Source organism: Hemitrygon akajei, chromosome 1 (genome assembly GCF_048418815.1).
Source record: "Hemitrygon akajei chromosome 1, sHemAka1.3, whole genome shotgun sequence".
Classification (NCBI taxonomy): Eukaryota; Metazoa; Chordata; class Chondrichthyes; order Myliobatiformes; family Dasyatidae; genus Hemitrygon; species Hemitrygon akajei.
The window spans coordinates 141,496,719-141,519,146 of NC_133124.1; the positions used below are offsets into that span (position 1 = coordinate 141,496,719).

Here is a 22,428-nt window from a genome sequence, read left to right on the forward strand (position 1 = left end):
GTAGGAAGAATGTCATTAGTGGCTGTTGACAATTTAGAGCTGCAATTGCAACCTGTTTACTGAGAAAAAAAATCGGACAATAGATACTTTCAGATCTTTGGCTAATACCTCAGCCAATTAAATGTATTTTCAGCCTTTGACATAATGTAATCTACATGAAAGCAAATGCCAAAGTGCTTTGGAGTTGGGGGCCTTGTAAAACTTAGAAAATAATTATTAATTACAAACATATTTATATTCTAATGGATAATTTAAAGTTATCGCAAACTGATTTTACAAAAGTAAATATTTTATTCTCACCTGAGGAGAGAATATTCATGAGGGATCATCCAATGAGGCCATTTGGGTTGAACATAGAAATAAGAAAGGGAATGGTCACCTTGAGAAGGCTGTATTGTAGACTCCCTAGTAGTTGATGGGAACTCGTGGAGGAGATGTGTTGAAAAATTGTATGTAGTTGTGCTATTGGGAGATTTCAATTTTCCCAGTATCGACTGGGCCACCAAGAGTGCTGAGGGCCTGGATGGGGCAGAATTTGTGCAGTGCGGCTAAGACAGTTTCCTCATGGAACATATATACAGGAACCAACTCGAGAAGGAGCAATATTGGACCCCTTCTTATGGAATCACATGGGCCAAGTAGCTGAAGTGGCAGTTGGGGAGCATTTGAGGACCAGTAATCTCATTTTTATTATTCTTAAAATTGTTATTGAGAGAAACAGAATAGGTCCACGGGTTAAAGTCCTGAACTGGTGCCAGGCAAACTTTGAGGGCATTAGGCAGGATCTAGTTGGGGTGGACTGGGTGACTATTTTTAGGCAAAGGCATAGTTGGCTTTTAAAAGGGTTATATCAAGAGTCTAGGGGCAAAATGTTGCTGTTACAGTGAAGGGTAAACACACCGAGTTCAGGAAACCCTGGCTAATGAAAAATATTGAGATTCTGGTGAGGAATAAGAAGGAAGAGTACATCACATTTAGGCAGCCGGGCATGAATTAATCCCTTGATGAATATAAAAAGTTTCAGATTAGGCTTAAGATGAAAATCAGGAGGACAAAAAGGACATGAGGTGGACTTGGCGCTTGGGGTATTGCGTACATTTTTGTTTACCCTGTTATAGGATAGTTAAGATGAAGAGGATGCAGAAGAGATATACGAGGGTGCCATGCAGGAGAATGAGAGGTGACCTCGCTGAAGTTTATGAAATCATGAGGGGAATTGATAAGGTGGGCGGTCATAATTTTTCACCCAGTATTGTGGAGTCCAAAACTAGAGGGCACAGATATCAGATAAGAAGGGAGAGATTTAAAACCAACGTCTTGTTTGGTTGAGATGTAACTTGTTTACACAGAAGGTGGTGAGTACCTGGAATAAGTTGCCAGAAGAAGTGATCGAGGTGGGTACAACTACAACAATAAAGAGGCATTTGGGTAGCCATTGCTTTTGTACTGTCTTCCTGTATGACTCCTAAATTCCATAGTGATCACCAGGATCTTGTGTCCTGTTCCAGATCAGATCTTGTGCAAGATTCAAGAATCAAATGTCCTTTGGCTGATGCTGGCTCATTTCCTATGAGGAGTTCAACAACTCCACAATGTCAAGGCAGCATAGTGGTTAAGAATTCAATCCCAGTGCTGTCTGTAAGGGGTCTGTACGTTCTCCCGCCGAATGCATGGGTTTTTCTTGGGCACTCCGGTTTCCTTCCATAGTCCGAAGGTGTACTGGGATAGTAAAGTGCTCATTGTAAATTGTCCAGTGAGCAGGTTTGTTGGGGGTTGCTGGGGCAACGTGGCTCAAAGGGTTGGAATGGTTGCCTCTGTGCTGCATTGATAAATCAATATAATAAATAAAAATAAAAACTTAATTGCAATTTTGGAACATAATTCAGTTCAAATGGTTGATTAACAGAGTTCTGAACTAGCCCCATTAATTGAACACCTGCATGAGCCATAATTAGTGGCACATGTTTCAAGGGTAGAGAACTGACAAAACACATTCATTCCATTTGCTTTTTCCAGCCACTTGCTTCTCTGTCAAAGATAAATAGGAGATGATTCAAACAGGTCAGTAGTGAATCTGGCTTGATTGAAATCCAAATGATGGTAATCAATAATAAATATAGTACGCATCTAAAGTGCGAGACAGCGTGCTATCCAAACAAATGTAGAAAGTAAGGATGTGCTGGAGGTCATCAGTTGATCGATGAGGGCTGACCGCATCATCTGCTAATCACAGATGAACTTGGAGCAGTGCAGAGCAATTGTACCATGAGATGACTAATATTTCAGTGCTGAAATGTTAATATGCTGACAGAAATAACATGGTGTGACATATTATTAGCAAGATCTTTTATTGTAATAATTGTGATATTTTAAAAGCTGTATCTTCATTTCAGCCTCTTTGTGTTGTACTTGTTCAGTGAACCAAACAGATCCATCTATCCCATTTAAATAATTGGAGGAAATAATTATGTTTGCACAGTCTCATTGCAAAAATTGAGCATGATTTTATGTATGTGCCTTTGTCATTACTGCTACCCAGAAATGAATGGTACAAATCTCCATCACCATTTATTTAACTCAGCATGAAGTATTCACACAGGAACATTTTGCTTGACAAATGAATTTCTGTTAAAAATGGCAAAGTCTGGGTGGAAAACTGGAACGATTTCCAGATTTTGGACAAATAAATCTTACAACAATACAGGCTGAATAGTTACTCTGTCTTGGCCCAGTTTTAAAAAAATAACCTAGAGAGTCATAGAACATACAGCACAGAACCAGGCCTGTTGGCCTGTCTAGTCTGTGCTGAACCATTAATTTGCCTAAACCCATTGAACTGAACCCAGACCATAGCCTTCCATACTCCTCCTATCTATTTACCTATCCAAATTTCTCTTAAAAGTTGAAATCAAACCACATCCACTACTTGAGCTAGCAGCTCGTTCCATACTCTTACTTCCCTCTGAATGCAGAAGTTCCCCCTGATGTTTCCTAAAACATTTCACCTTTCAACCTTAATCCATGACCTCTTGTTGTTGTCTCACCCAACTTCAGTGGAAAAAGCTTGGTTGCACTTACCCTATCTACTTCAACACAACATCCCAATTCCTGTACTCAATACTTTGGTTTGTAAAGGCCAGTGTGTCATAGCCATATAACAATTACAGCACGGAAACAGGCCATCTCGGCCCTTCTAGTCTGTGCCGAACGCTTACTCTCACTTAGTCCCACCTACCTGCACTCAGCCCATAACCCTCCATTCCTTTCCTGTCCATATACCTATCCAATTTTTTTTTTAAATGACAATATCGAACCTGCCTCTACCAACTTCTACTGGAAGCTTGTTCCACACAGCTACCACTCTCTGAGTAAAGGAGTTCCCCCTCGTGTTACCCCTAAACTTTTGCCCCTTAACTCTCAACTCATGTCCTCTTGTTTGAATCTTCCCTACTCTCAATGGAAAAAGCCTATCCACGTCAGCTCTATCTATCCCCCTCATAATTTTAAATAATCTCTATCAAGTCCCCCCTCAACCTTCTATAGGCCTATAATTGCTAGGTTTACTCTTAGAACACTTTTTAAACAATGGAACCACATGAGCAATACGCCAATCCTCCAGCACCATCCCCATCTCTAATGAGTTTTTCATTATGACCGTATCTACCAGTGACACCACTTTCAAAGAATTATCAATCTGTATTCCCTGCTCACTGTGTAAAACCTTACTCTGTTTGTCTTACTGAAGTGCAATGCCTCACACTTGTCTGTATTAAATTCCATCTTCCATTTTTCAGCCCATTTTCCCAGTTGCTCCGGATCCCACTGTAAGTTTTGATAGTCTTCCTCGCTGCCCACTACACCCCTAATCTTAATGTCATTTGCAAATTTGCTGATCCAGTTACCGTATTATCATCCAGATCATTGATATAGATGACAAACTACAACGGACCCAGCACCGATCCCTATGGCACATCACCAGTCACAGGCCACCAGTCAGAGAGGTAACCAACCATTCTCTGGCTTCTCCTGTGAAGCCAAAGTCTAATCCAATTTATTACCTCATATTGAACACCAGGTGACTGAACCTTCTTGACCAACCTTCCATGCGAGTCCTTGTCAAATGCCTTGCTAAAGTCCATGTAGACGTTATCAACTTTCCTGGTAACTTCCTCAAAAATCTCTATAAGATTGATTAAGCACCACTTACCATGCAGAAAGTCATGTTGACAGTCCCTAATCAGTCCCTACCTATACAAATACTTACATGTACAGTCCCTTTGAATACCTTTCAATAACCTTCCCATGACAACGACGGGATCACCAGCCTATAGTTTTCTGATTTATTCTTATAGCCTTCCTTAAGCAAACTGAACAACACTAGTCCTTTGGCATCTCACCTGTGCTAAAGATGTTTAAAACATCTATGTTAGAGTCCCTGCAGTTTCTGCTCTATCCTTCCACAGAGTCAGAGGAAACACTTTGTCAGGCCCTGGGGATTTATCCACCCTAATTTGCCTCAAGATGGCAAACATCACCTCCTCTGTAATCTGTATAGGGTCAATGATGTCCCTGCTGCATTACCTCACATATATAGACTCTGTATCCATCTTCCAAGTAAATACAGATGCAAAAGAATGTATTTAAGATCTCCCCCATCTCTTCCGGCTCCATGCATAGATTACCACTCTGATCTTCCAGATGACCAATTTTGCCCCTTGCTATCCTTTTGCTCTTAATATGCATATCTGTAGAACCTCTTGGGATTCTTATTCTTGTTTGCTGAAGCAACCTCATGTCTTTTAGCCCTCCTGATTTCCTTCTTAAAGGTTCTCTTAGAAACATAGCAAATAGCCCTTCGAGCCTGCACCATCATTCAGTATGATCATGGCTGATCATCCAACTCAGAACCCTGTACCTGCTTTCTCTCCATACCCCCTGATCCCTTTAGCCACAAGGGCCATATCTAACTTCCTCTTAAATATAGCCAATGAACCGGCCTCAACTGTTTCCTGTGGCAGAGAATTCCACAGGTTCACCACTCTCTGTGTGAAGAAGTTTTTCCTCATCTCGGTCCTAAAAGGCTTCCCCTTTATCCTTAAACTGTGACCCCTCGTTCTGGACTCCCCAATATCAGAAACAATCTTCCTGCATCTAGCCTGTCCAATCCCTTTAGAATTTTATACGTTTCAATAAGATCCCCCCCTCAATCTTCTAAATTCCAGTGAGTATAAGCCTAGTCGATCCAGTCTTTTTTCATATGAAAGTCCTGCCATCCCAGGAATCAATCTGGTGAACCTTCTCTGTACTCCCTCTCTGGCAAGAATGTCTTTCCTCAGATTAGGGGACCAAAACTGCACACAATATTCTAGGTGCGGTCTCACCAAGGCCTTGTGCAACTGCAGTAGAACCTCCCTGCTCCTGTACTCAAATCCTTTTGCTATGAATGCCAACATACCATTTGCCTTTTTCACCGCCTGCTGTACCTGCATGCCCACCTTCAATGACTGGTGTACAATGACACCCAGGTCTCGTTGCACCTCCCCTTTTCCTAATCGGCACCGTTCAGATAATAATCTGTTTTCCTGTTCTTGCAACCAAAGTGGATAACCTCACAGTTATCCACATTAAATTGCATCTGCCATGAATTTGTCCACTCACCTAACCTATCCAAGTCACCCTGCATCCTCTTAGCGTCCTCCTCACAGCTAACACCGCCGCCCAGCTTCATGTCATCCGCAAACTTGGAGATGCTGCATTTAATTCCCTCGTCTAAATCATTAATATATATTTTAAACAACTGGGGTCCCAGCACGGAGCCTTGCGGTACCCCACTAGTCACTGCCTGCCATTCTGAAAAGGTTCCGTTTACTCCCACTCTTTGCTTCCTGTCTGCCAAACAATTCTCTATCCACATCAATACCACACCCCCAATACCGTGTGCTTTAAGTTTGCACACTAATCTCCTGTGTGGGACCTTGTCAAAAGCCTTTTGAAAATCTAAATATACCCATCCACTCTACTAGTTACATCTTCAAAAAATTCTATAAGATTCGTCAGACATGATTTTCCTTTCACAAATCCAAGCTGACTTTGTCTGATGTTTTCACCTCTTTCCAAATGTGCTGATATCACATCTTTGATAACCGACTCTAGCATTTTCCTCACCACCGATATCAGACTAACGGGTCCATAATTCCCCGGTTTCTCTCTCCCTCCTTTTAAAAAAAAAAGGATTTCTTATATTTCTTATTTTCTTATATTCTTCAATACTTCATCTGCCATGACATTTTCCCTGAATAGTGATGTCAGTCTGCCCCCTTTAAACCCTCCTGCTCTATGCCATCAAAAACAACAGAACCCTGGAATACTGAGCTGCCAGTCCTGCCCCTCCTGCAACTGAGTCTCACTGATGACTGCAATGTCATAATTCTGCATGCTGATTAATTCCCTGAATTCATCTGCCTTTTCTATGATACTCCTTGCATTGAAATATATGCATCATAGAACTTTAGTCCCGCCATGACATCTTATGTAGGCTTAACAACATCTTTCTCCACAATCACTGCACTATCTGTTCTGGCTGTCTGGTTCCCAACCCCCTACAACTCTAGTTTAAACCACCCTTCCCCCCCCCCCCCCCCCCCCCCCCCCCCCCCGTAGCAAACCTTTCTGCTAAGATACTAGTCCCTCTCCAGTTCAGGTGCAAACATCGTTTCTGTACAGACCCCATCTTCCCTGGAAGAGAGCCCAATGATCCAAATAGCTGAAGCCCACCATTCTGCACCATCTCCTTAGCTATGTGATAAACAATCTTCCTATTTTTGGCATCACTAGAACTTGGCATCGGTAGCAATCTTGAGTTCACAACCCTGGAGGTCCTGTCTTTTAACTTAGCACCTAATTCCCTGAACTCATTTTACAGAACCTCATCACTCTTCCTACCAATGTGATTGGTACCTACATGGACCATAACCTCTGGCTGTTAACCCTCCTACTTAAGAACGCTGTGGACTAAATTCAAGATCTCCCTGACCCTGGCATCCAGGAAGCAATATACCATCCAGGAATCTTGTTCTTGTCCACAGAACCAACTTTTTGTTCCCCTAACCAACAAACCCCTGTCATTACTGCTTGCCTCTTCACTCCCTTCCTTCCCTTTTGAGCCACAGAGCCAGAGATTGACTGCTGTGGCTTTCCTCAGCTACGTCATCCCCTGCAACAGTATCAAAAGTTACCCCTGACATCTCTGTACCTACTTCCAAGCACCTTAAAACTATGCCCTCTCGTGCTAGCCATTTCAGCCCTGGGGAAAAGCCTTTGACTATCCACATGATCAATGCCTCTCATTATCTTATACACCTCTATCAGGTCACCTCTCATCCTCCATCGCTCCAAGGAAAAAAGGCCGAGTTCACTCAACTTATTCTCGTAAGGCATGCCACCCAATCCAGGCAACATCCTTGTAAATCTTCTCTGCATCCTTTCTATGGTTTCCACATCCTATCTGTAGTGAGGCGACCAGAATTGAGTACAGTACTCCAAATAGGGTCTGACCAGTGTCCTATATGTACAATGTACTGTGTATGTTAATCAAAATGGCTTCTTTGTTTTGTTAAGAGTAGGAATGCTTCTTTGTATGGTAAGTGCTTTCTCTCACAGTTGTTTAGCTTTAGACTTGCTGATATCGGGATTGTATTCATTTGTTGACCAATGGGGAATGTTATTTTGTCTTGTGAGGCTGGGAGCTTGGGGGTTTTCGCGGTCTTTTCAGGGGAGTCAGGAAGAAGACGCCAAGGAAGGCGAACGTGCGCTGCACTCCCCTGAAAAGACCGCAAAACCCTCCAAGCTCCCAGCCTCACAAGACAAAATAACATTCCCCATTGGTCAACAAATGAATACAATCCTGATATCAGCAAGTCTAAAGCTAAACAACTGCGAGAGAAAGCACTTACCATACAAAGAAGCATTCCTACTCTTAACAAAACAAAGAAGCCATTTTGATTAACATACACAGTACATTGTACATATATAGCTGCAACGTTACCTCTCGTCTCTTAAACTCAATCCCACAATTGTTGAAGGCCAGTGCACCGTATGCCTTCTTAACCACAGAGTCAACCTGTGTAGCAGCTTTGAGTGTCCTATGGACTCGGATCCCAAGAGCCCTCTGATCGTCCACATTACCAAGAGTCTTACCATTAATACTATATTCTGCCACCATATTTGACCTACCAAAATGAACCACCTCACACTTATCTAGGTTGAACTCCATCTGCCACTGCTCAGACCAGTTTTGCAATGTCCTGTTGTAACCTCTGACAGCCCTCCACACTACCCACAACACCCCCAACCTGTGTGTCATCAGCAAATTTACTAACCCATGCCTTCTCTTCCTCATCTAGGTCATTTATAAAAATCACCAGAGTAGGGTCCCAGAACAGATCCCTGAGGCACACCACTGGTTACCGGCCTCCATGCAAAATATGACCCGTCTACAACCACTCTTTGCCTTCTGTGGGCAAGCCAGTTTCATGATGTTGGGTTTTGCTTTGTAGGAAATAATGGCCTGTAAGCCCTGCCAGAGTTGACGTGCTTCCCATTCCGCCTCCAATCTCATTCAGTGTTGTTTCTTTGCTCTTGAAATAGTCCTCTGTAGTTGTACCTGGTTTTCTTGCATAGTACTGGGTTGCCAGACTTGAATGTCACAGATCCAGCCCTCTCAGCAAACTACGAACCTCCTGGTTCATCCACGGCTTTTGACTTGATTACAGTAAGTTCTCTTTAGCACATACTCATGCACACAGGTTTTAATGAAGTCGGTGATTTCTGTGGTGTACTCATTCTCTCTGCAAGATGAATCCCTGAATACAGTTCAGTCTACTGATTCAAAGCAGTCCTGTAAGTTTCCTGCACCTCCCTTGTCCATACCTTCTTGTTTCTCACGACTGGGGCTGCAGTCTTCAGTCTCTGCCTGTAGTCAGGGAGTAGAAGCAGAGCCATATGATCAGACTTTCTGAAGTGTCGGCGTGAGATGGGACAGTAAGCGCTTTTGATGGTGATATAACAGTGGTCCAATATGTTGGTTCCTCTGGTTCTGCAATTGATTTGTTGCTAATAATTACTTAGAGACTTTTTCAAGCTGGTCTGCACAGACCAACAGAAATGTGCACCCCTCAGTGGTTATCCCCGTTATTTACCGAAAACATTCAAATAAATCAATCAAAACATAGTTTCCTTTAACAATCACTGATGGCACTCCTAGATTAACCTGTATCTTTCTAATTTTTGGTTATGCTGTCACTGTAGCAACTGTCTCTCTCTGTTGTCTGTTTTCAAGCAACGCCTACACTTTGTTACTTGAAACTGCTGTATTCTTCCCATCCTCCGGTACCACGGCTGCAGACAAAGAACATTGAAAAATGATAGAGTTTGCAGTGTTCATTTACAAGCCTTCTTTCTTTTGAAACCTTTCAAATGTTTCATTAACCGAAAATATTAGAGGATATTTTAGAGCCTTACGAGCCTGATTGAATTTTTTGAGGATGTGACTAAACACACTGATGAAGCTAGAGTAGTAGATGTAGTGTATATGGATTTCAGCAAGGCATTTGATAAGGCACCCCATGCCAGGCTTATTGAAAAAGTAAGGAGGCATGGGATCCAAGGGGACATTGCTTTGTGGATCCAAAACTGGCTTGCCCACAGAAGGCAAACATAGAAACATAGAAAATAGGTGCAGGAGTAGGCCATTCGGCCCTTCGAGCCGGCACCACCATTCAGTATGATCATGGCTGATCATCCAACTCAGAACCCTGTACCTGCTTTCTCTCCATACCCCCTGATCCCTTTAGCCACAAGGGCCATATCTAACTTCCTCTTAAATATAGCCAATGAACCGGCCTCAACTGTTTCCTGTGGCAGAGAATTCCACAGGTTCACCACTCTCTGTGAAGAAGTTTTTCCTCATCTGGGTCCTAAAAAGCTTCCCCTTTATCCTTAAACTGTGACCTCTCGTTCTGGACTCTCCAATATCGGAAACAATCTTCCTGCATCTAGCCTGTCCAATCCCTTTAGAATTTTATACGTTTCAATAAGATCCCCCCTCAATCTTCTAAATTCCAGTGAGTATAAGCCTAGTCGATCCAGTCTTTTTTCATATGAAAGTCCTGCCATCCCAGGAATCAATCTGGTGAACCTTCTTTGTACTCCCTCTATGGCAAGAATGTCTTTCCTCAGATTAGGGGACCAAAACTGCACACAATATTCTAGGTGCGGTCTCACCAAGGCCTTGTGCAACTGCAGTAGAACCTCCCTGCTCCTGTACTCAAATCCTTTTGCTATGAATGCCAACATACCATTTGCCTTTTTCACCACCTGCTGTATCTGCATGCCCACCTTCAATGACTGGTGTACAATGACACCCAGGTCTCGTTGCACTTCCTAATCGGCCAAATCAGCAAAGAGTGGTTGTAGACAGGTCATATTCTGCATGGAGGTCGGTCACCAGTGGAGTGCCTCAGGGATCTGTTCTGGGACCCTTAATCTTTGTGATTTTTATAAATGACTTGGATGAGGAAGTGGAGGGATGAATTAGTAAGTTTGCTGATGACACAAAAGTTGGAGGTGTTGTGGATAGTGTGGAGGGCTGTCAGAGGTTACTGCGGGACATTGATAGGATGCAAAAGTGGGCTGAGAAGTGGCAGATGGAGCTCAGCCCAGATAAGTGTGAAGTGGTTCATTTTGATAGGTCAAATATGATGGAAAATATAGTATTAATGGTAAGACTCTTAGCAGTGTGGAGGATCAGAGGGATCTTAGGGGTCTGAGTCCATAGGACGCTCAAAGCAGCTGCGCATGTTGACTCTGTGGTTAAGAAGGTGTATGGTGTAATGGCCTTCATCAATCGTGAAATTGAATTTAGGAGCCGGGAGGTAATGTTGCAGCTATATAGGACCCTGGTCAGACCCCACTTGGAGTACTGTGCTCAGTTCTGGTTGCCTCACTACAGGAAAGATGTGGAAGCCATAGAAAGGGTGCAGAGGAGATTTACAAGGATGTTGCCTGGATTGGGGAGCATGCCTTATGAGAATAGGTTGAGTGAACTTGGCCTTTTTTCCTTGGAGCGACGGAGGATGAGCAGTGATCTGATTGAGGTGTATAAGATGTTGAGAGGCATTGATCGTGTGGGTAGTCAGAGGCTTTTCCCCAGGGCTGAAATGGTTGCCAGAAGAGGACACAGTTTTGAGGTGCTGGGGAGTAGGTACAGAGGAGATGTCGGAGTAAGTTTTTTACTTGGAGTGGTGAGTGCGTGGAAGTGGCTGCTGGCAACGGTGGTGGAGTCGGATACGATAGGGTCTTTTAAGAGACTTTTGGATAGGTACATGAAGCTTAGAAAAATAGAGGACTATGGGTAAGCCTAGTAATTTCTAAGGTAGGGACTTGTGCGGCTCAACTTTGTGGGCTGAAGGGCGTGTATTGTGATGTAGGTTTTCTATGTTTTTAAAAAACTCTTCCACATGGTATTTGGACAAAATTAACAATGATCTCTTTAAATGGCAGAATAGACTTAAAGTATTAGGTGTCCTATTTTTGTTGCCATGTTCAATCACAAATCTAGGTGTGCAAAGAAATATCATTAACACAAGAGATTCCAGAGAATCTGGAAATCCAGAGCAACACACACAGAATGTTGGAAGAACTCAGCAGGTCAGGCAGCATCTATGGAGAGGAATAAAGAGACCATTCATCAGAACCTCCCATTTGTTGCCATTAGGGCCCTACTTTTCTCTGTTTAAGATGTTTTTTTCAGCATGTCACAGCAGTATACAGTACTATGCCAAAGCCTAAGGTACATAAATATAGTACATTTAGGTACATTTGACAGTGTCCCTCATGAGAGACTCATCCAGAAAGTCATGAGGCATGGGATAAGTGGAACCTTGGCTGTTTGGGTAAAAAATTGGCTTAAAGGAAGAAAGTAGAAGGTCGTTGTGGAAGGAAAGTATTCTGCCTGGAGGTCGGTGACTAGTGGAGTGCCACAGGGATCTGTCCTGGGACCCCTGCTCTTTGTGATTTTTATAAATGACCTGGATGTAGAGGCGAACGGATGGGTGAGTAAGTTTGCCGATGACACGAAGATTGGAGGAGTTGTGGATGGAGCTGTAGGTTGTCGAAGGTTACAAGAGGATATAGACAGGCTGCAGAGTTGGGCAGAAAAATGGCAGATGGAGTTCGATCCGGACAAGTGTGAGGTGATGCATTTTGGAAGGACAAACCAGAAGACTGAGTACAGGATTAATGGTCAGTTACTTAAGAGTGTGGATGAACAAAGGGATCTTGGGGTTCAAATCCATACATCCCTCAAGGTCACTGCACAGGTTGATAGGGTAGTTAAGAAGGCCTATGAGATGCTAGGCTTCATTAACAGGGGGATTGAGTTCAAAAGTAGAGAGGTCATGTTGCAACTCTACAAATCTCTGGTGAGACCGCACTTAAGAGTATTGTGTTCAATTCTGGTCACCTGATTATAGGAAGGATGTGGAAGCTATGGAGAGGGTGCAGAGGAGATTTACCAGGATGTTGCCTGGTTTGGAGAACAAGTGATATGAAGTAAGGTTAGCAGAGCTGGGACTTTTCTCTTTGGAGCATAGAAGAATGAGAGGGGACTTGATAGAGGTCTACAAGATTATGAGAGGCGTAGATAGGGTGGATAGTCAGTACCTGTTTCCCAGGGCACCAATAGCAAACACCAGAGGGCATATGTACAACATTAAGGGAGGGAAGTTTAGGGGAGACATCAGGGGTAAGTTTTTTTACACAGATGGTTGTGAGTGCCTGGAATGACTTGCCAGGGATGGTGGTGGAGGCTAAAACATTAGGGGTATTTAAGAACCTCTTGGACAGGTACATGGATGAAAGAAAAATGGAGGGTTATGGGGTAGTGTGGGATTAGTACTTTTTTTTTAAGGATTATTAGGGTCGGCACAACATGGAGGGCTGAAGGGCCTATACTGTACTGTAGTGTTCTATGGTTCTATGGCTCAGGTGCTTAAGACTTTTGCACAGTATAGCATCTACTAAATGTTTACCATATTAACAAAACTCAAGACTCAAAGAAATTGGTGTTTCGGTGCAAGTAAAGAGGGGATGGAGATGGAATCTTGAATCGTGGTATCCAAGGTTGGAGTACAAATAAGTCATTATTGAACCTGTCAATTGTCAAACTCATTGTACATAACAATATTTAATTTTTTTTGTCTCTAATAAAATCAGAAAGCGATAGAAACACTCAGCAGGTCAGGAAACATATGGAAAGGGAAACCTGTAGAGTTAATATTTCAATACATGACCCTTAATCAGAACTCAAAATGCGAGAAAACTGATTGTTTTTAAGATGCGGAGTAAAGGAGGGAGGAGAGACCAAAGAAAGGGTCTGTGATAGGTTGGTGTCCAAGGTGATTTGCTGGTTTCAGTGCTACTTAGTGAGAGAGATGTAAGAAAAATAGAGCCACCTGCAGCTGTGAGGTCCAGAACACTTCCATTGCTGGTAATCGGAACACAAACAGAATGCTGGAAATATTGGGTAGTTTTGAAAATTCTGAGTTAATACTACAGGCTTGTGATTTTGCAGCAACTCTGCCACAGACAGTCCCAAACCCAGCTGTGAAAGAAGGATTGGGCATGGGTCTAGCAACCCCATCCTGTTAAAAACCCAGAGCTGCAGAAATACCAACTGAAGCTGCCAAGATCTGGGAGAGGAAGGATCTTTGAAGATGTGCTACAATTAGAAAGACTGGCCCAGGACAGAGGACCTTAGTAGGAGAGATGGGCTTAAGAAAAGAAGAAGTGACCTTGCATCAGAATTGGCAAATTCTAATGCAAAAACTTTGATTTATCTGAAACATTTATTTACTGATTGATTGATTGAGATACAGTACTGAACAGGTCCTTCCAGCCCACTGAGCCGCACCACCCATCAGTCCCCAATGTAATGCTCGCTTAATATCGGGACAGTTTTCAATGACCAGTTAAACTACCAACCGTATGCCTTTGGACTGTGGGAGGAAACCGGAGCATCCGGAGGAAATCCATGCGGTCAAGGGGAGAACGCACAGGCAGCGGTGGGAATTGAATCCAGGTTGCCTGTATTGTAAAATGTTTGCACTAACCACTACGCTGCTGTGCCACAAATCATTGCTGAGGGCTGCAAAATGTTCAGACAAAAAATGTGGTTCTGTTTCTTGAGCTAGGCTTTGTTGGAACTGTTAGAGGACAAAAAGATACTGATCGAAGCGGAGAGGTGTGAGGAATTGTATTAAGATGGAAATCAATAATTTAAAAGCCACTTATTTTCTCATTTTTCTGGCTCTGATAAAGAATCACATTAACTGTGTTTTCACCTCGACACAACTAGTTGACCTGCTAACTGTTTCCAGATTGTTTTTATTTCAGATTTCAACCTCCTGCTCCTTTATATAATTTTTCAGTTTCTTTTAATGTTCTGTTTCCCAGTAAAATGTGCCAGTTTTTATTTATCCATTGCTAATTCAGGTTTTAATATTTCAATCTCTTACATTTTTAGCAATTTATATCAAATCAACTTTTATTCAAATCCCAGGCAGGTTTTGAATTTTGACAAATAATGGGTTGGAAACAACAGTTGAATAAAGGGATTTATTTTAATAATTTGTTTTACTTGTGATGGGCTGATATCTGATTATGTTTAATAATGAACCACCAAATATTAAAGGTTATAATTTTGCTGACTGCCAGTCCTTCTGGGTTATATAGCTCATAAATGAAGCCTAATAATTAGAATTTTCATGGAATCATAGAATTGCTTAGCACAGAAATAGGCCTTTTGGCTCACCTCATCCATGCTGACTAAGATGCCTATTTACCATATAACCATATAACAATCACAGCACGGAAACAGGCCATTCCGGCCCTCCTAGTCCGTGCCGAACTCTTAATCTCACCTAGTCCCACCTACCCGCACTCTGCCCATAACCCTCCACTCCTTTCCTATCCATATACCTATCCAATTTTACCTTAAATGACACAACTGAACTGGCCTCTACTACTTCTACAGGAAGCTCATTCCACACAGCTATCACTCTCTGAGTAAAGAAATACCCCCTCGTGTTTCCCTTAAACTTTTGCCCCCTAACTCTCAAATCATGTCCTCTCGTTTGAATCTCCCCTACTCTCAATGGAAACAGCCTATTCACGTCAACTCTATCTATCCCTCTCAACATTTTAAATACCTCGATCAAATCCCCCCTCAACCTTCTACGCTCCAATGAATAGAGACCTAACTTGTTCAACCTTTCTCTGTAACTTAAGTGCTGAAACCCAGGTAACATCCTAGTAAATCGTCTCTGCACTCTCTCTAATTTATTGATATCTTTCCTATAATTCGGTGACCAGAACTGTACACAATATTCCAAATTTGGCCTTACCAATGCCTTGTACAATTTTAACATTACATCCCAACTTCTGTACTCAATGCTCTGATTTATAAAGGCCAGCGTTCCAAAAGCCTTCTTCACCACCCTATCTACATGAGACTCCACCTTCAGGGAACTATGCACTGTTATTCCTAGATCTCTCTGTTCCACTGCATTCCTCAATGCCCTACCATTTACCCTGTATGTTCTATTTGGATTATTCCTGCCAAAATGTAGAACCTCACACTTCTCAGCATTAAACTCCATCTGCCAACGTTCAGCCCATTCTTCTAACCGGCATAAATCTCCCTGCAAGCTTTGAAAACCCACCTCATTATCCACAACACCTCCTACCTTAGTATCATCAGCATACTTACTAATCCAATTTACCACCCCATCATCCAGATCATTTATGTATATTACAAACAACATTGGGCCCAAAACAGATCCCTGAGGCACCCCGCTAGTCACCGGCCTCCATCCCGATAAACAATTATCCACCACTACTCTCTGGCATCTCCCATCTAGCCACTGTTGAATCCATTTTATTACTCCAGCATTAATACCTAACGACTGAACCTTCTTAACTAACCTTCCATGTGGAACTTTGTCAAAGGCCTTGCTGAAGTCCATATAGACTACATCCACTGCCTTACCCTCGTCAACATTCCTCGTAACTACTTCAAAAAATTCAATAAGGTTTGTCAAACATGACCTTACGCCAATCCTCCGGCACAATCCCTGTTTCTAATGACATCTGAAAGATCTCCGTCAGAGCTCCTGCTATCTCTACACAAACTTCCCTCAAGGTCTTTACACTACTACTTTTTGCCTGTATCAGGCCCACATCACTCTCTGCCTTTCCCAACAAAGTACCTCCCCAAATGCCCTGCAAACAATGTAATTGCTTCTGTCTGCACTCCTTGTTCTGGTCGCTTAGCTTAGATATTCTCTACCCTCGATGTGGGACAACTTTCTCCTCAGATCTCCTTTAAGTATCTCTCTTTTCACCTTAAGTCTGTGCCTTCCAATTCTAGACTCCTCTGCCCTTAAAAAAATATTTTAACCTTCCACCCTACCTCTGCCACTCATGATTTTACAAAGCTCAAAAAGGTCACCTACTTCCCAGTGAGAATAAACATAGCCTAACCTATCTCTCCTTATAACAGGTCTCCATTCCAGGTGAATCTTGTCTACAATTTCAATTGCTATTGCCTGCTTTGCATAGTATGACGATCAGAACTCTTTGCAATACTCCAGATGAACTCTAACCAATATTTTGTATATACATGATGTCTCAAGTCTTGTATTGGATGTCTTAGCAAGGAAGATGACTGCAGAGCAAGGTTTTGCTAGTATGTGGCGATTTGTTGCAAGCTGTCTTCTGCAGATCTACTCCTTATATCTATCAAGGGAAGCTTACCAAATGCTGCCTTCATTACCCTAGCTACCTGTATCATCATTTTCAAAGAGCCCTGCCACTTATGTCCTACTACCAGAATATGATTTACCGAAGTACATTACCTCTTACTGTCTGGATTAAATTCCATCTGCTACCACTCCATCCAACTTTTCAGTTTATCTGTATTTCCCTATATCTTTGCACAACTTTGTTCACTACCGATAACTGCACTGAGTTCCATGTCAGCTGCAAGCTTACTAATCAGACACCTACACTCCCAGCCATTTCATGTGTAATAAACAGCAAAGTTCCTAGCACTGATCCATGAAATACACCATTTGTTGCAAACTTCCGGTCAAAAAATGCACCACTCCCTCAGCTTTTTATCACTGAGCTAATTCTGGATCCATTTTGCCAACATGCCTGGGATCCCTTGTGCCTTAAAATTCTGGACCAGCCTAACATGCGGGATTTTGTCAAAAGCCTTGCTGGAGCCTATGTAAGCCATGACTACCATTCCTACATTCACCAGCCTCTTAGTTCCCTCAAAACTCAAATCAGATTTCTGAAGCATAATCTGTCTGACCAAAACTGTGCAGCTTCCTCCTAATCAATTGATGTCTTTCCAAATGGATAATAACCCTGTCTCTTAAGAGTTTTCTCTAATAACTTTCACTGTTTATTTAAGGCTCATTGGCCTGCAGGTAAAAGATGTACCTCTATTGCATTTTTCTGAATAAAGGAACAATATGAATTGTCCTACAGCTTTCTGCCATCTCAGTCCAGCAATCTCCTCCCTTGTTTTTCTTAGCATGCTGAGATAGATCCCGAGTCTAGGAATTTATCCAGCCTAATTTGCTCCACTATCTCAAATGGGGTTCTTCCTTCCTGATACAGATATGCTGTTATTAGTGTAATTCTCCCTTAACTCTCCAGCCTCCACATCCTTTCCCCAGTGAATACCAATTTGGAATCTTACTCACATCACCGGTTCCAGTAATCTAAACATAGATTACTGTTCCAGTCCTTGAGGAGATCTATTCTTTCCTTAGCTGCCCTTTGTTTCTAATATATTTACAAGAGGTGTTAGGATTCTCCTTAATCCTACTTCCCAAGGTCATTCCATGTTTCATTTTTGCCCCTAACTTCTTTCTCAAGTTCTCCTCTTTTCCACTATAAAACTAAAGGACTCATTCGATACAATTTCCTATACCTAACATGCATTTCCTTCTTTTACCTGATCAAATTTTCAATATCCCTTGTGAACTAAAATTCACTAACGTTTCCATTTTTGCCTCTAACCTTTTAGGGATGTGCTAACTTTGAACTCTTAAAATGTCATCTTCAAATGCCTCTCACTTATCAGATAGTGTTTTCCTGTCCAGCACCTGCTCCCAGTATTCTTCTTCATGTATTGACTAACGCTATTGAAATTCACCTTATCCCAGCTTACCTCAAGTTCTAAACTTTACTTCGTCCATGTTTACCTTGAACCTTACTGTGGTCACTGTCCACCGAGGTTTCTTGCACAGACATTTCTGTTACTTGTCTACACTCATCGCCTAAGGTAATGACTACTACAGGAGCTCTCCACGTACTGCTTGAAAATTCTCTCTTGGATGTATTTTACAAATTCCACTCTGCATGAGCCCCTTGACTAAGGCAATGCCAGTCAACATCAATAAAGTTAAATTTCCCTATTCTTTTTACGTCCTTCAGTGACCTGCTTAAATATCTGATATTTCAATTTCTGCTGATTATTGAGAGGCCTTAAGTATAACCCCATCAAAGTCATACATAGATCACGTGGATAGCCAGAGAATTTATTTTTCCCAGAGTGAAAGTGGCTAATACAAGGGAGCAAAATGTTAAGGTGATTGGAGGAAAGAATAGGAGGGATGTCAAGGGTAAGTTCTTTACGCAGAGAGTGCTGTGTGTTTTGACTTAATGATATCACAACCATACCATGGTATGCATCAATGTGACAATGATAGCTAAAACAGATGGAAAGAAATGTTTGTTTAATTTAACCCATGCCATTACTGCATTGGGGAAACAAATTGTTCTCTGATATTCAGTAATTTTGTTACCATTGTGATGTAGAGTAAAATTCCCTCATCTTATTTGCCTTTTCCTCAGGTACAAAGAACTGATCTCGTATCATCAGATTCTACAGTTCTCTGCTGCGATAGGTTTAAATCGAATGCTTTTAATCACAGGGCTGCTGCAACCAGCAATTACAGGGGAAAATATCTCTTCGGAGTTTGTGATGAGACAGGTAAGCTGTTGCATGCCTGCACAAAAGTGCATGCATATGCGCGTGCACACGCGCACACACACACACACACACACACACACACACACACACACACACACACACACACACACACACACACACACACACACACACACACACACACACACACACACACACACACACACACACACACACACACACACAGAGTTGAGGTACCATGGTAGCATAGCGGTTAGTGCAAAGCTTTTACAGCTCGGGGCATCAGAGGTTAGAGTTCAATCCCAGCATCCTCTGTAAGGAGTCTGCACATCCTTTGATGACTATACAGTCCTATCCTGAACCCACAAGTTCTATTGCAGGTGGGACATGCATATGTGGTAGTGGTGGTACTGATGGCAACCATGGGCTGCATTTCTCATGGCTCTCTTCTGCTGTCTTCTGGTTGTTCTTTCCATCTCCAGAATACGAACTCCATCCCTAAACAGCTGTCACCAAGTGATACGGTCAGCAACAACATCCTCCAGGTCCTCAGGTCTGATCTTTCACCTCCTTAAAGCATTCTTCATCTGATCCTTATAGCGCTTCTTTGGCCTTCCAGCTGAGCGTCGGCCATGATATAGCTGGCCGTATAACACTCTGCAGGGTAACCGACATGGGGGCATCCTTATCACGTGCCCCAGCCACTGCAACTGACGCTGGGTGATCACAGCCTCAATACTTCTGCAGTTGGTCTTTACAAGTATTTCAGTGTGAGGCACCCGATCACACTAAGTAATTCCCAGGATGCGCTGAAGGCAGCTTATGTGGAAGTGCTCCAAGGACTTGATGTGATGGCTGTAGGTTACCCAAGCTTCACGGCCATAAAGGAGGGTGGTGACACAGACCGCTTGGTATACAGAGACCTTTATGGAGGGACGAAGGCTCCTGTTCTGAAAGACTCTACGCCGAAGTCTCCCAAAGGCAGCTGATGCCTGTTTAATGTGGCTCTGGATGTCGTGGGCAATGCCGCTATCCTCAGAGAGAATGCTCCCCAGATACAAACGTATTTGAAAAACGGCACTACTGACAGCTTTTCATCACCAACAGTGAAGGCAGGTAGGGTGGGTGGGACACTGGTACTCCATTGGCAAACCGCTTCTGTCTTGGTTGTATTGACGGTCAGCCCCATCCTGCTGTACGCACTCACCACCACAGCAAGGACAGTCTGAAGATCCTCCGGAGTGTGGGCCACAAGAGCACAGTCATCTGCATACTGCAACTCCAGGACCCATTCTCCATGGAGTTTAGTGGTTGCGTGGAGCCTCCTGGTGTCAAAGAGGTCGCCATCTCATCTGACATCCACTACCACACCGCTGCTGTCCTCAATCTCATTGTGGAGAAGCTTGATAACACACAAGAGGAAGATGTTAAAGAGCACTGGCACTAGCACACACCCCTGCCTCACCCCTGTGCATACAAGGAAGGGCTCGGACTCTTGTCCTCCTATGGTCACCCGAGCAGCCATCCCATCATGGAACTGGCAGAGGATGTTAACAAATTTGTTGGGACAGCCAAACCTGAGCTCTCTTTGCACAGTGTCGAATACTTTTAATAAACACACACACACACACACACACACACACACACACACACACACACACACACACACACACACACACACACACACACACACACACACACACACACACACACACACACACACACACACACACACACACACACACACACACTCTCTCACACTCTCACACTCTCGCACTCTCACACTCTCTCTCTCTCACACCCACTCACAGGCACGCACATACACTCACGCACGCACATTCACACACACGCACACATACAGACACTCACACAAGCACTCGTGTGTATACACACACATTTTTATTTTCAATGTCATAGACCCTTGTAGATTCTAAATCTGTTGTGTAAATGCCTTATGGCAGAAGTGATGTTAAATGATATTTCAAATTGCTGTTATACAATTAAATATTCACGCAGCTAAAATTGATTTCTGCATAAACATGATGCTGGATATCAAAATAAGCATTTCGTTGCCAAATGCGAAATTGTGGTATAAAATGAAATGGAGTCTTGTAACATAAACCTGGCTGTATTCTGATGCTTTTTGTGGGAACTAGGCAGAATAGTCATATACTGTACATACAAACTGTGCTCAGAAGCTTTTTTAAATCTCAGTGTATAATTATTGACTAGGTGAAAAAAGGTCATTCAAATATTGATTCAAGGCAACAAAATTGGCCAAAATTTCTCCTTTGCATTACCTTCCATTCTGAGAGAATTCACTGATGGGTTATGGTTTTTAAAGAGATTTTTCAGGACGATATAGTCTTAAAGATTAATTCACAGTCAATTGCATCCCACTTATGTGTATCAATAATGTTAATTTCCAAAAATTGATTTTTAGACCAATTATTACTTCATGGTTCAGGCTCCCCCAGCAGTGAATCTAATGTTATTTACAGTATAATAGCAATAGCTTAATTTCAGTGATTATTTTTCAAGTGCCTCATAACTTGTAGTTTCATAATGGCTTGTTGATGTGGAGGGAGAGATCTAAAGTAGGTATATTTTCTATGCATATCATTGCTAACATGATTACACAAGCCCATCTCCTTTAGTTACAGTTTTGCTGTTCTATTGGTGTGCATAATATTAAAGACAATTACATATGTTCTGAAATTTCAGAAAAATGCTGAACAAGTAATAACCAAACCAATGGAAGATAATTGCAGATCTGACAGATCAACTCCATAAATTGACACAGAGACTCATTGCCCCAGTTTCCTGTATTTCAATTATTCTTATTTATTTCTGAATATTCGGGGACGGAATATACAATTTTTAAAATAACTTCAACTTGTACACTTCTGTAAATGAGTTTATTGTCTGTTGAAAGTGAATAAAAATAGTATATTTATAAATGCTATAAAATATTTTAATGTATTTTATAGGAATATACAGTACATGGGCAGCACGGTGGTTTAGTGGTTAGCATAACACTTACACACCGGTTGTGAGGCCAGAATTCAATTCCCACCACTAACTGTAAGGAGTTTCTGTGTTTCCCCCACGACTGTCTGGGGTTCTTCTGGGTGTTCTAGTTTGCTTTCACATTCCAATGAGATAATTGTGAGGGTTAGTAAGGCTTGGGCACGCAATGTTCACAGCGGAAACATGCTAACACTTGGAGTTTGCCTCCAGAACCTTGGTGGAAGTGACTATTTCAAAGTTTCAAAGTACATTTAAAATCAGAGTATGTATACAGTACACAACCTGAAATTCATCCTCTTCACAGAAGGCCA

At 42.3% G+C, this 22,428-nt stretch overlaps 1 protein-coding gene across 3 annotated transcripts in view; it reads left to right on the top strand.

Moving 5' to 3' along the window:
* LOC140731184 (uncharacterized) overlaps nucleotides 1–22,428 on the top strand; it is a 181,533-nt gene that overhangs the window by 70,644 nt on the left and 88,461 nt on the right. For all 3 annotated transcript variants that reach the window (XM_073052640.1, XM_073052632.1, XM_073052647.1), the window contains one exon: nucleotides 18,991–19,129. In XM_073052640.1, coding sequence (XP_072908741.1) covers nucleotides 18,991–19,129 — 139 coding nt within the window. The remainder of the gene's footprint in view (nucleotides 1–18,990; nucleotides 19,130–22,428) is intronic.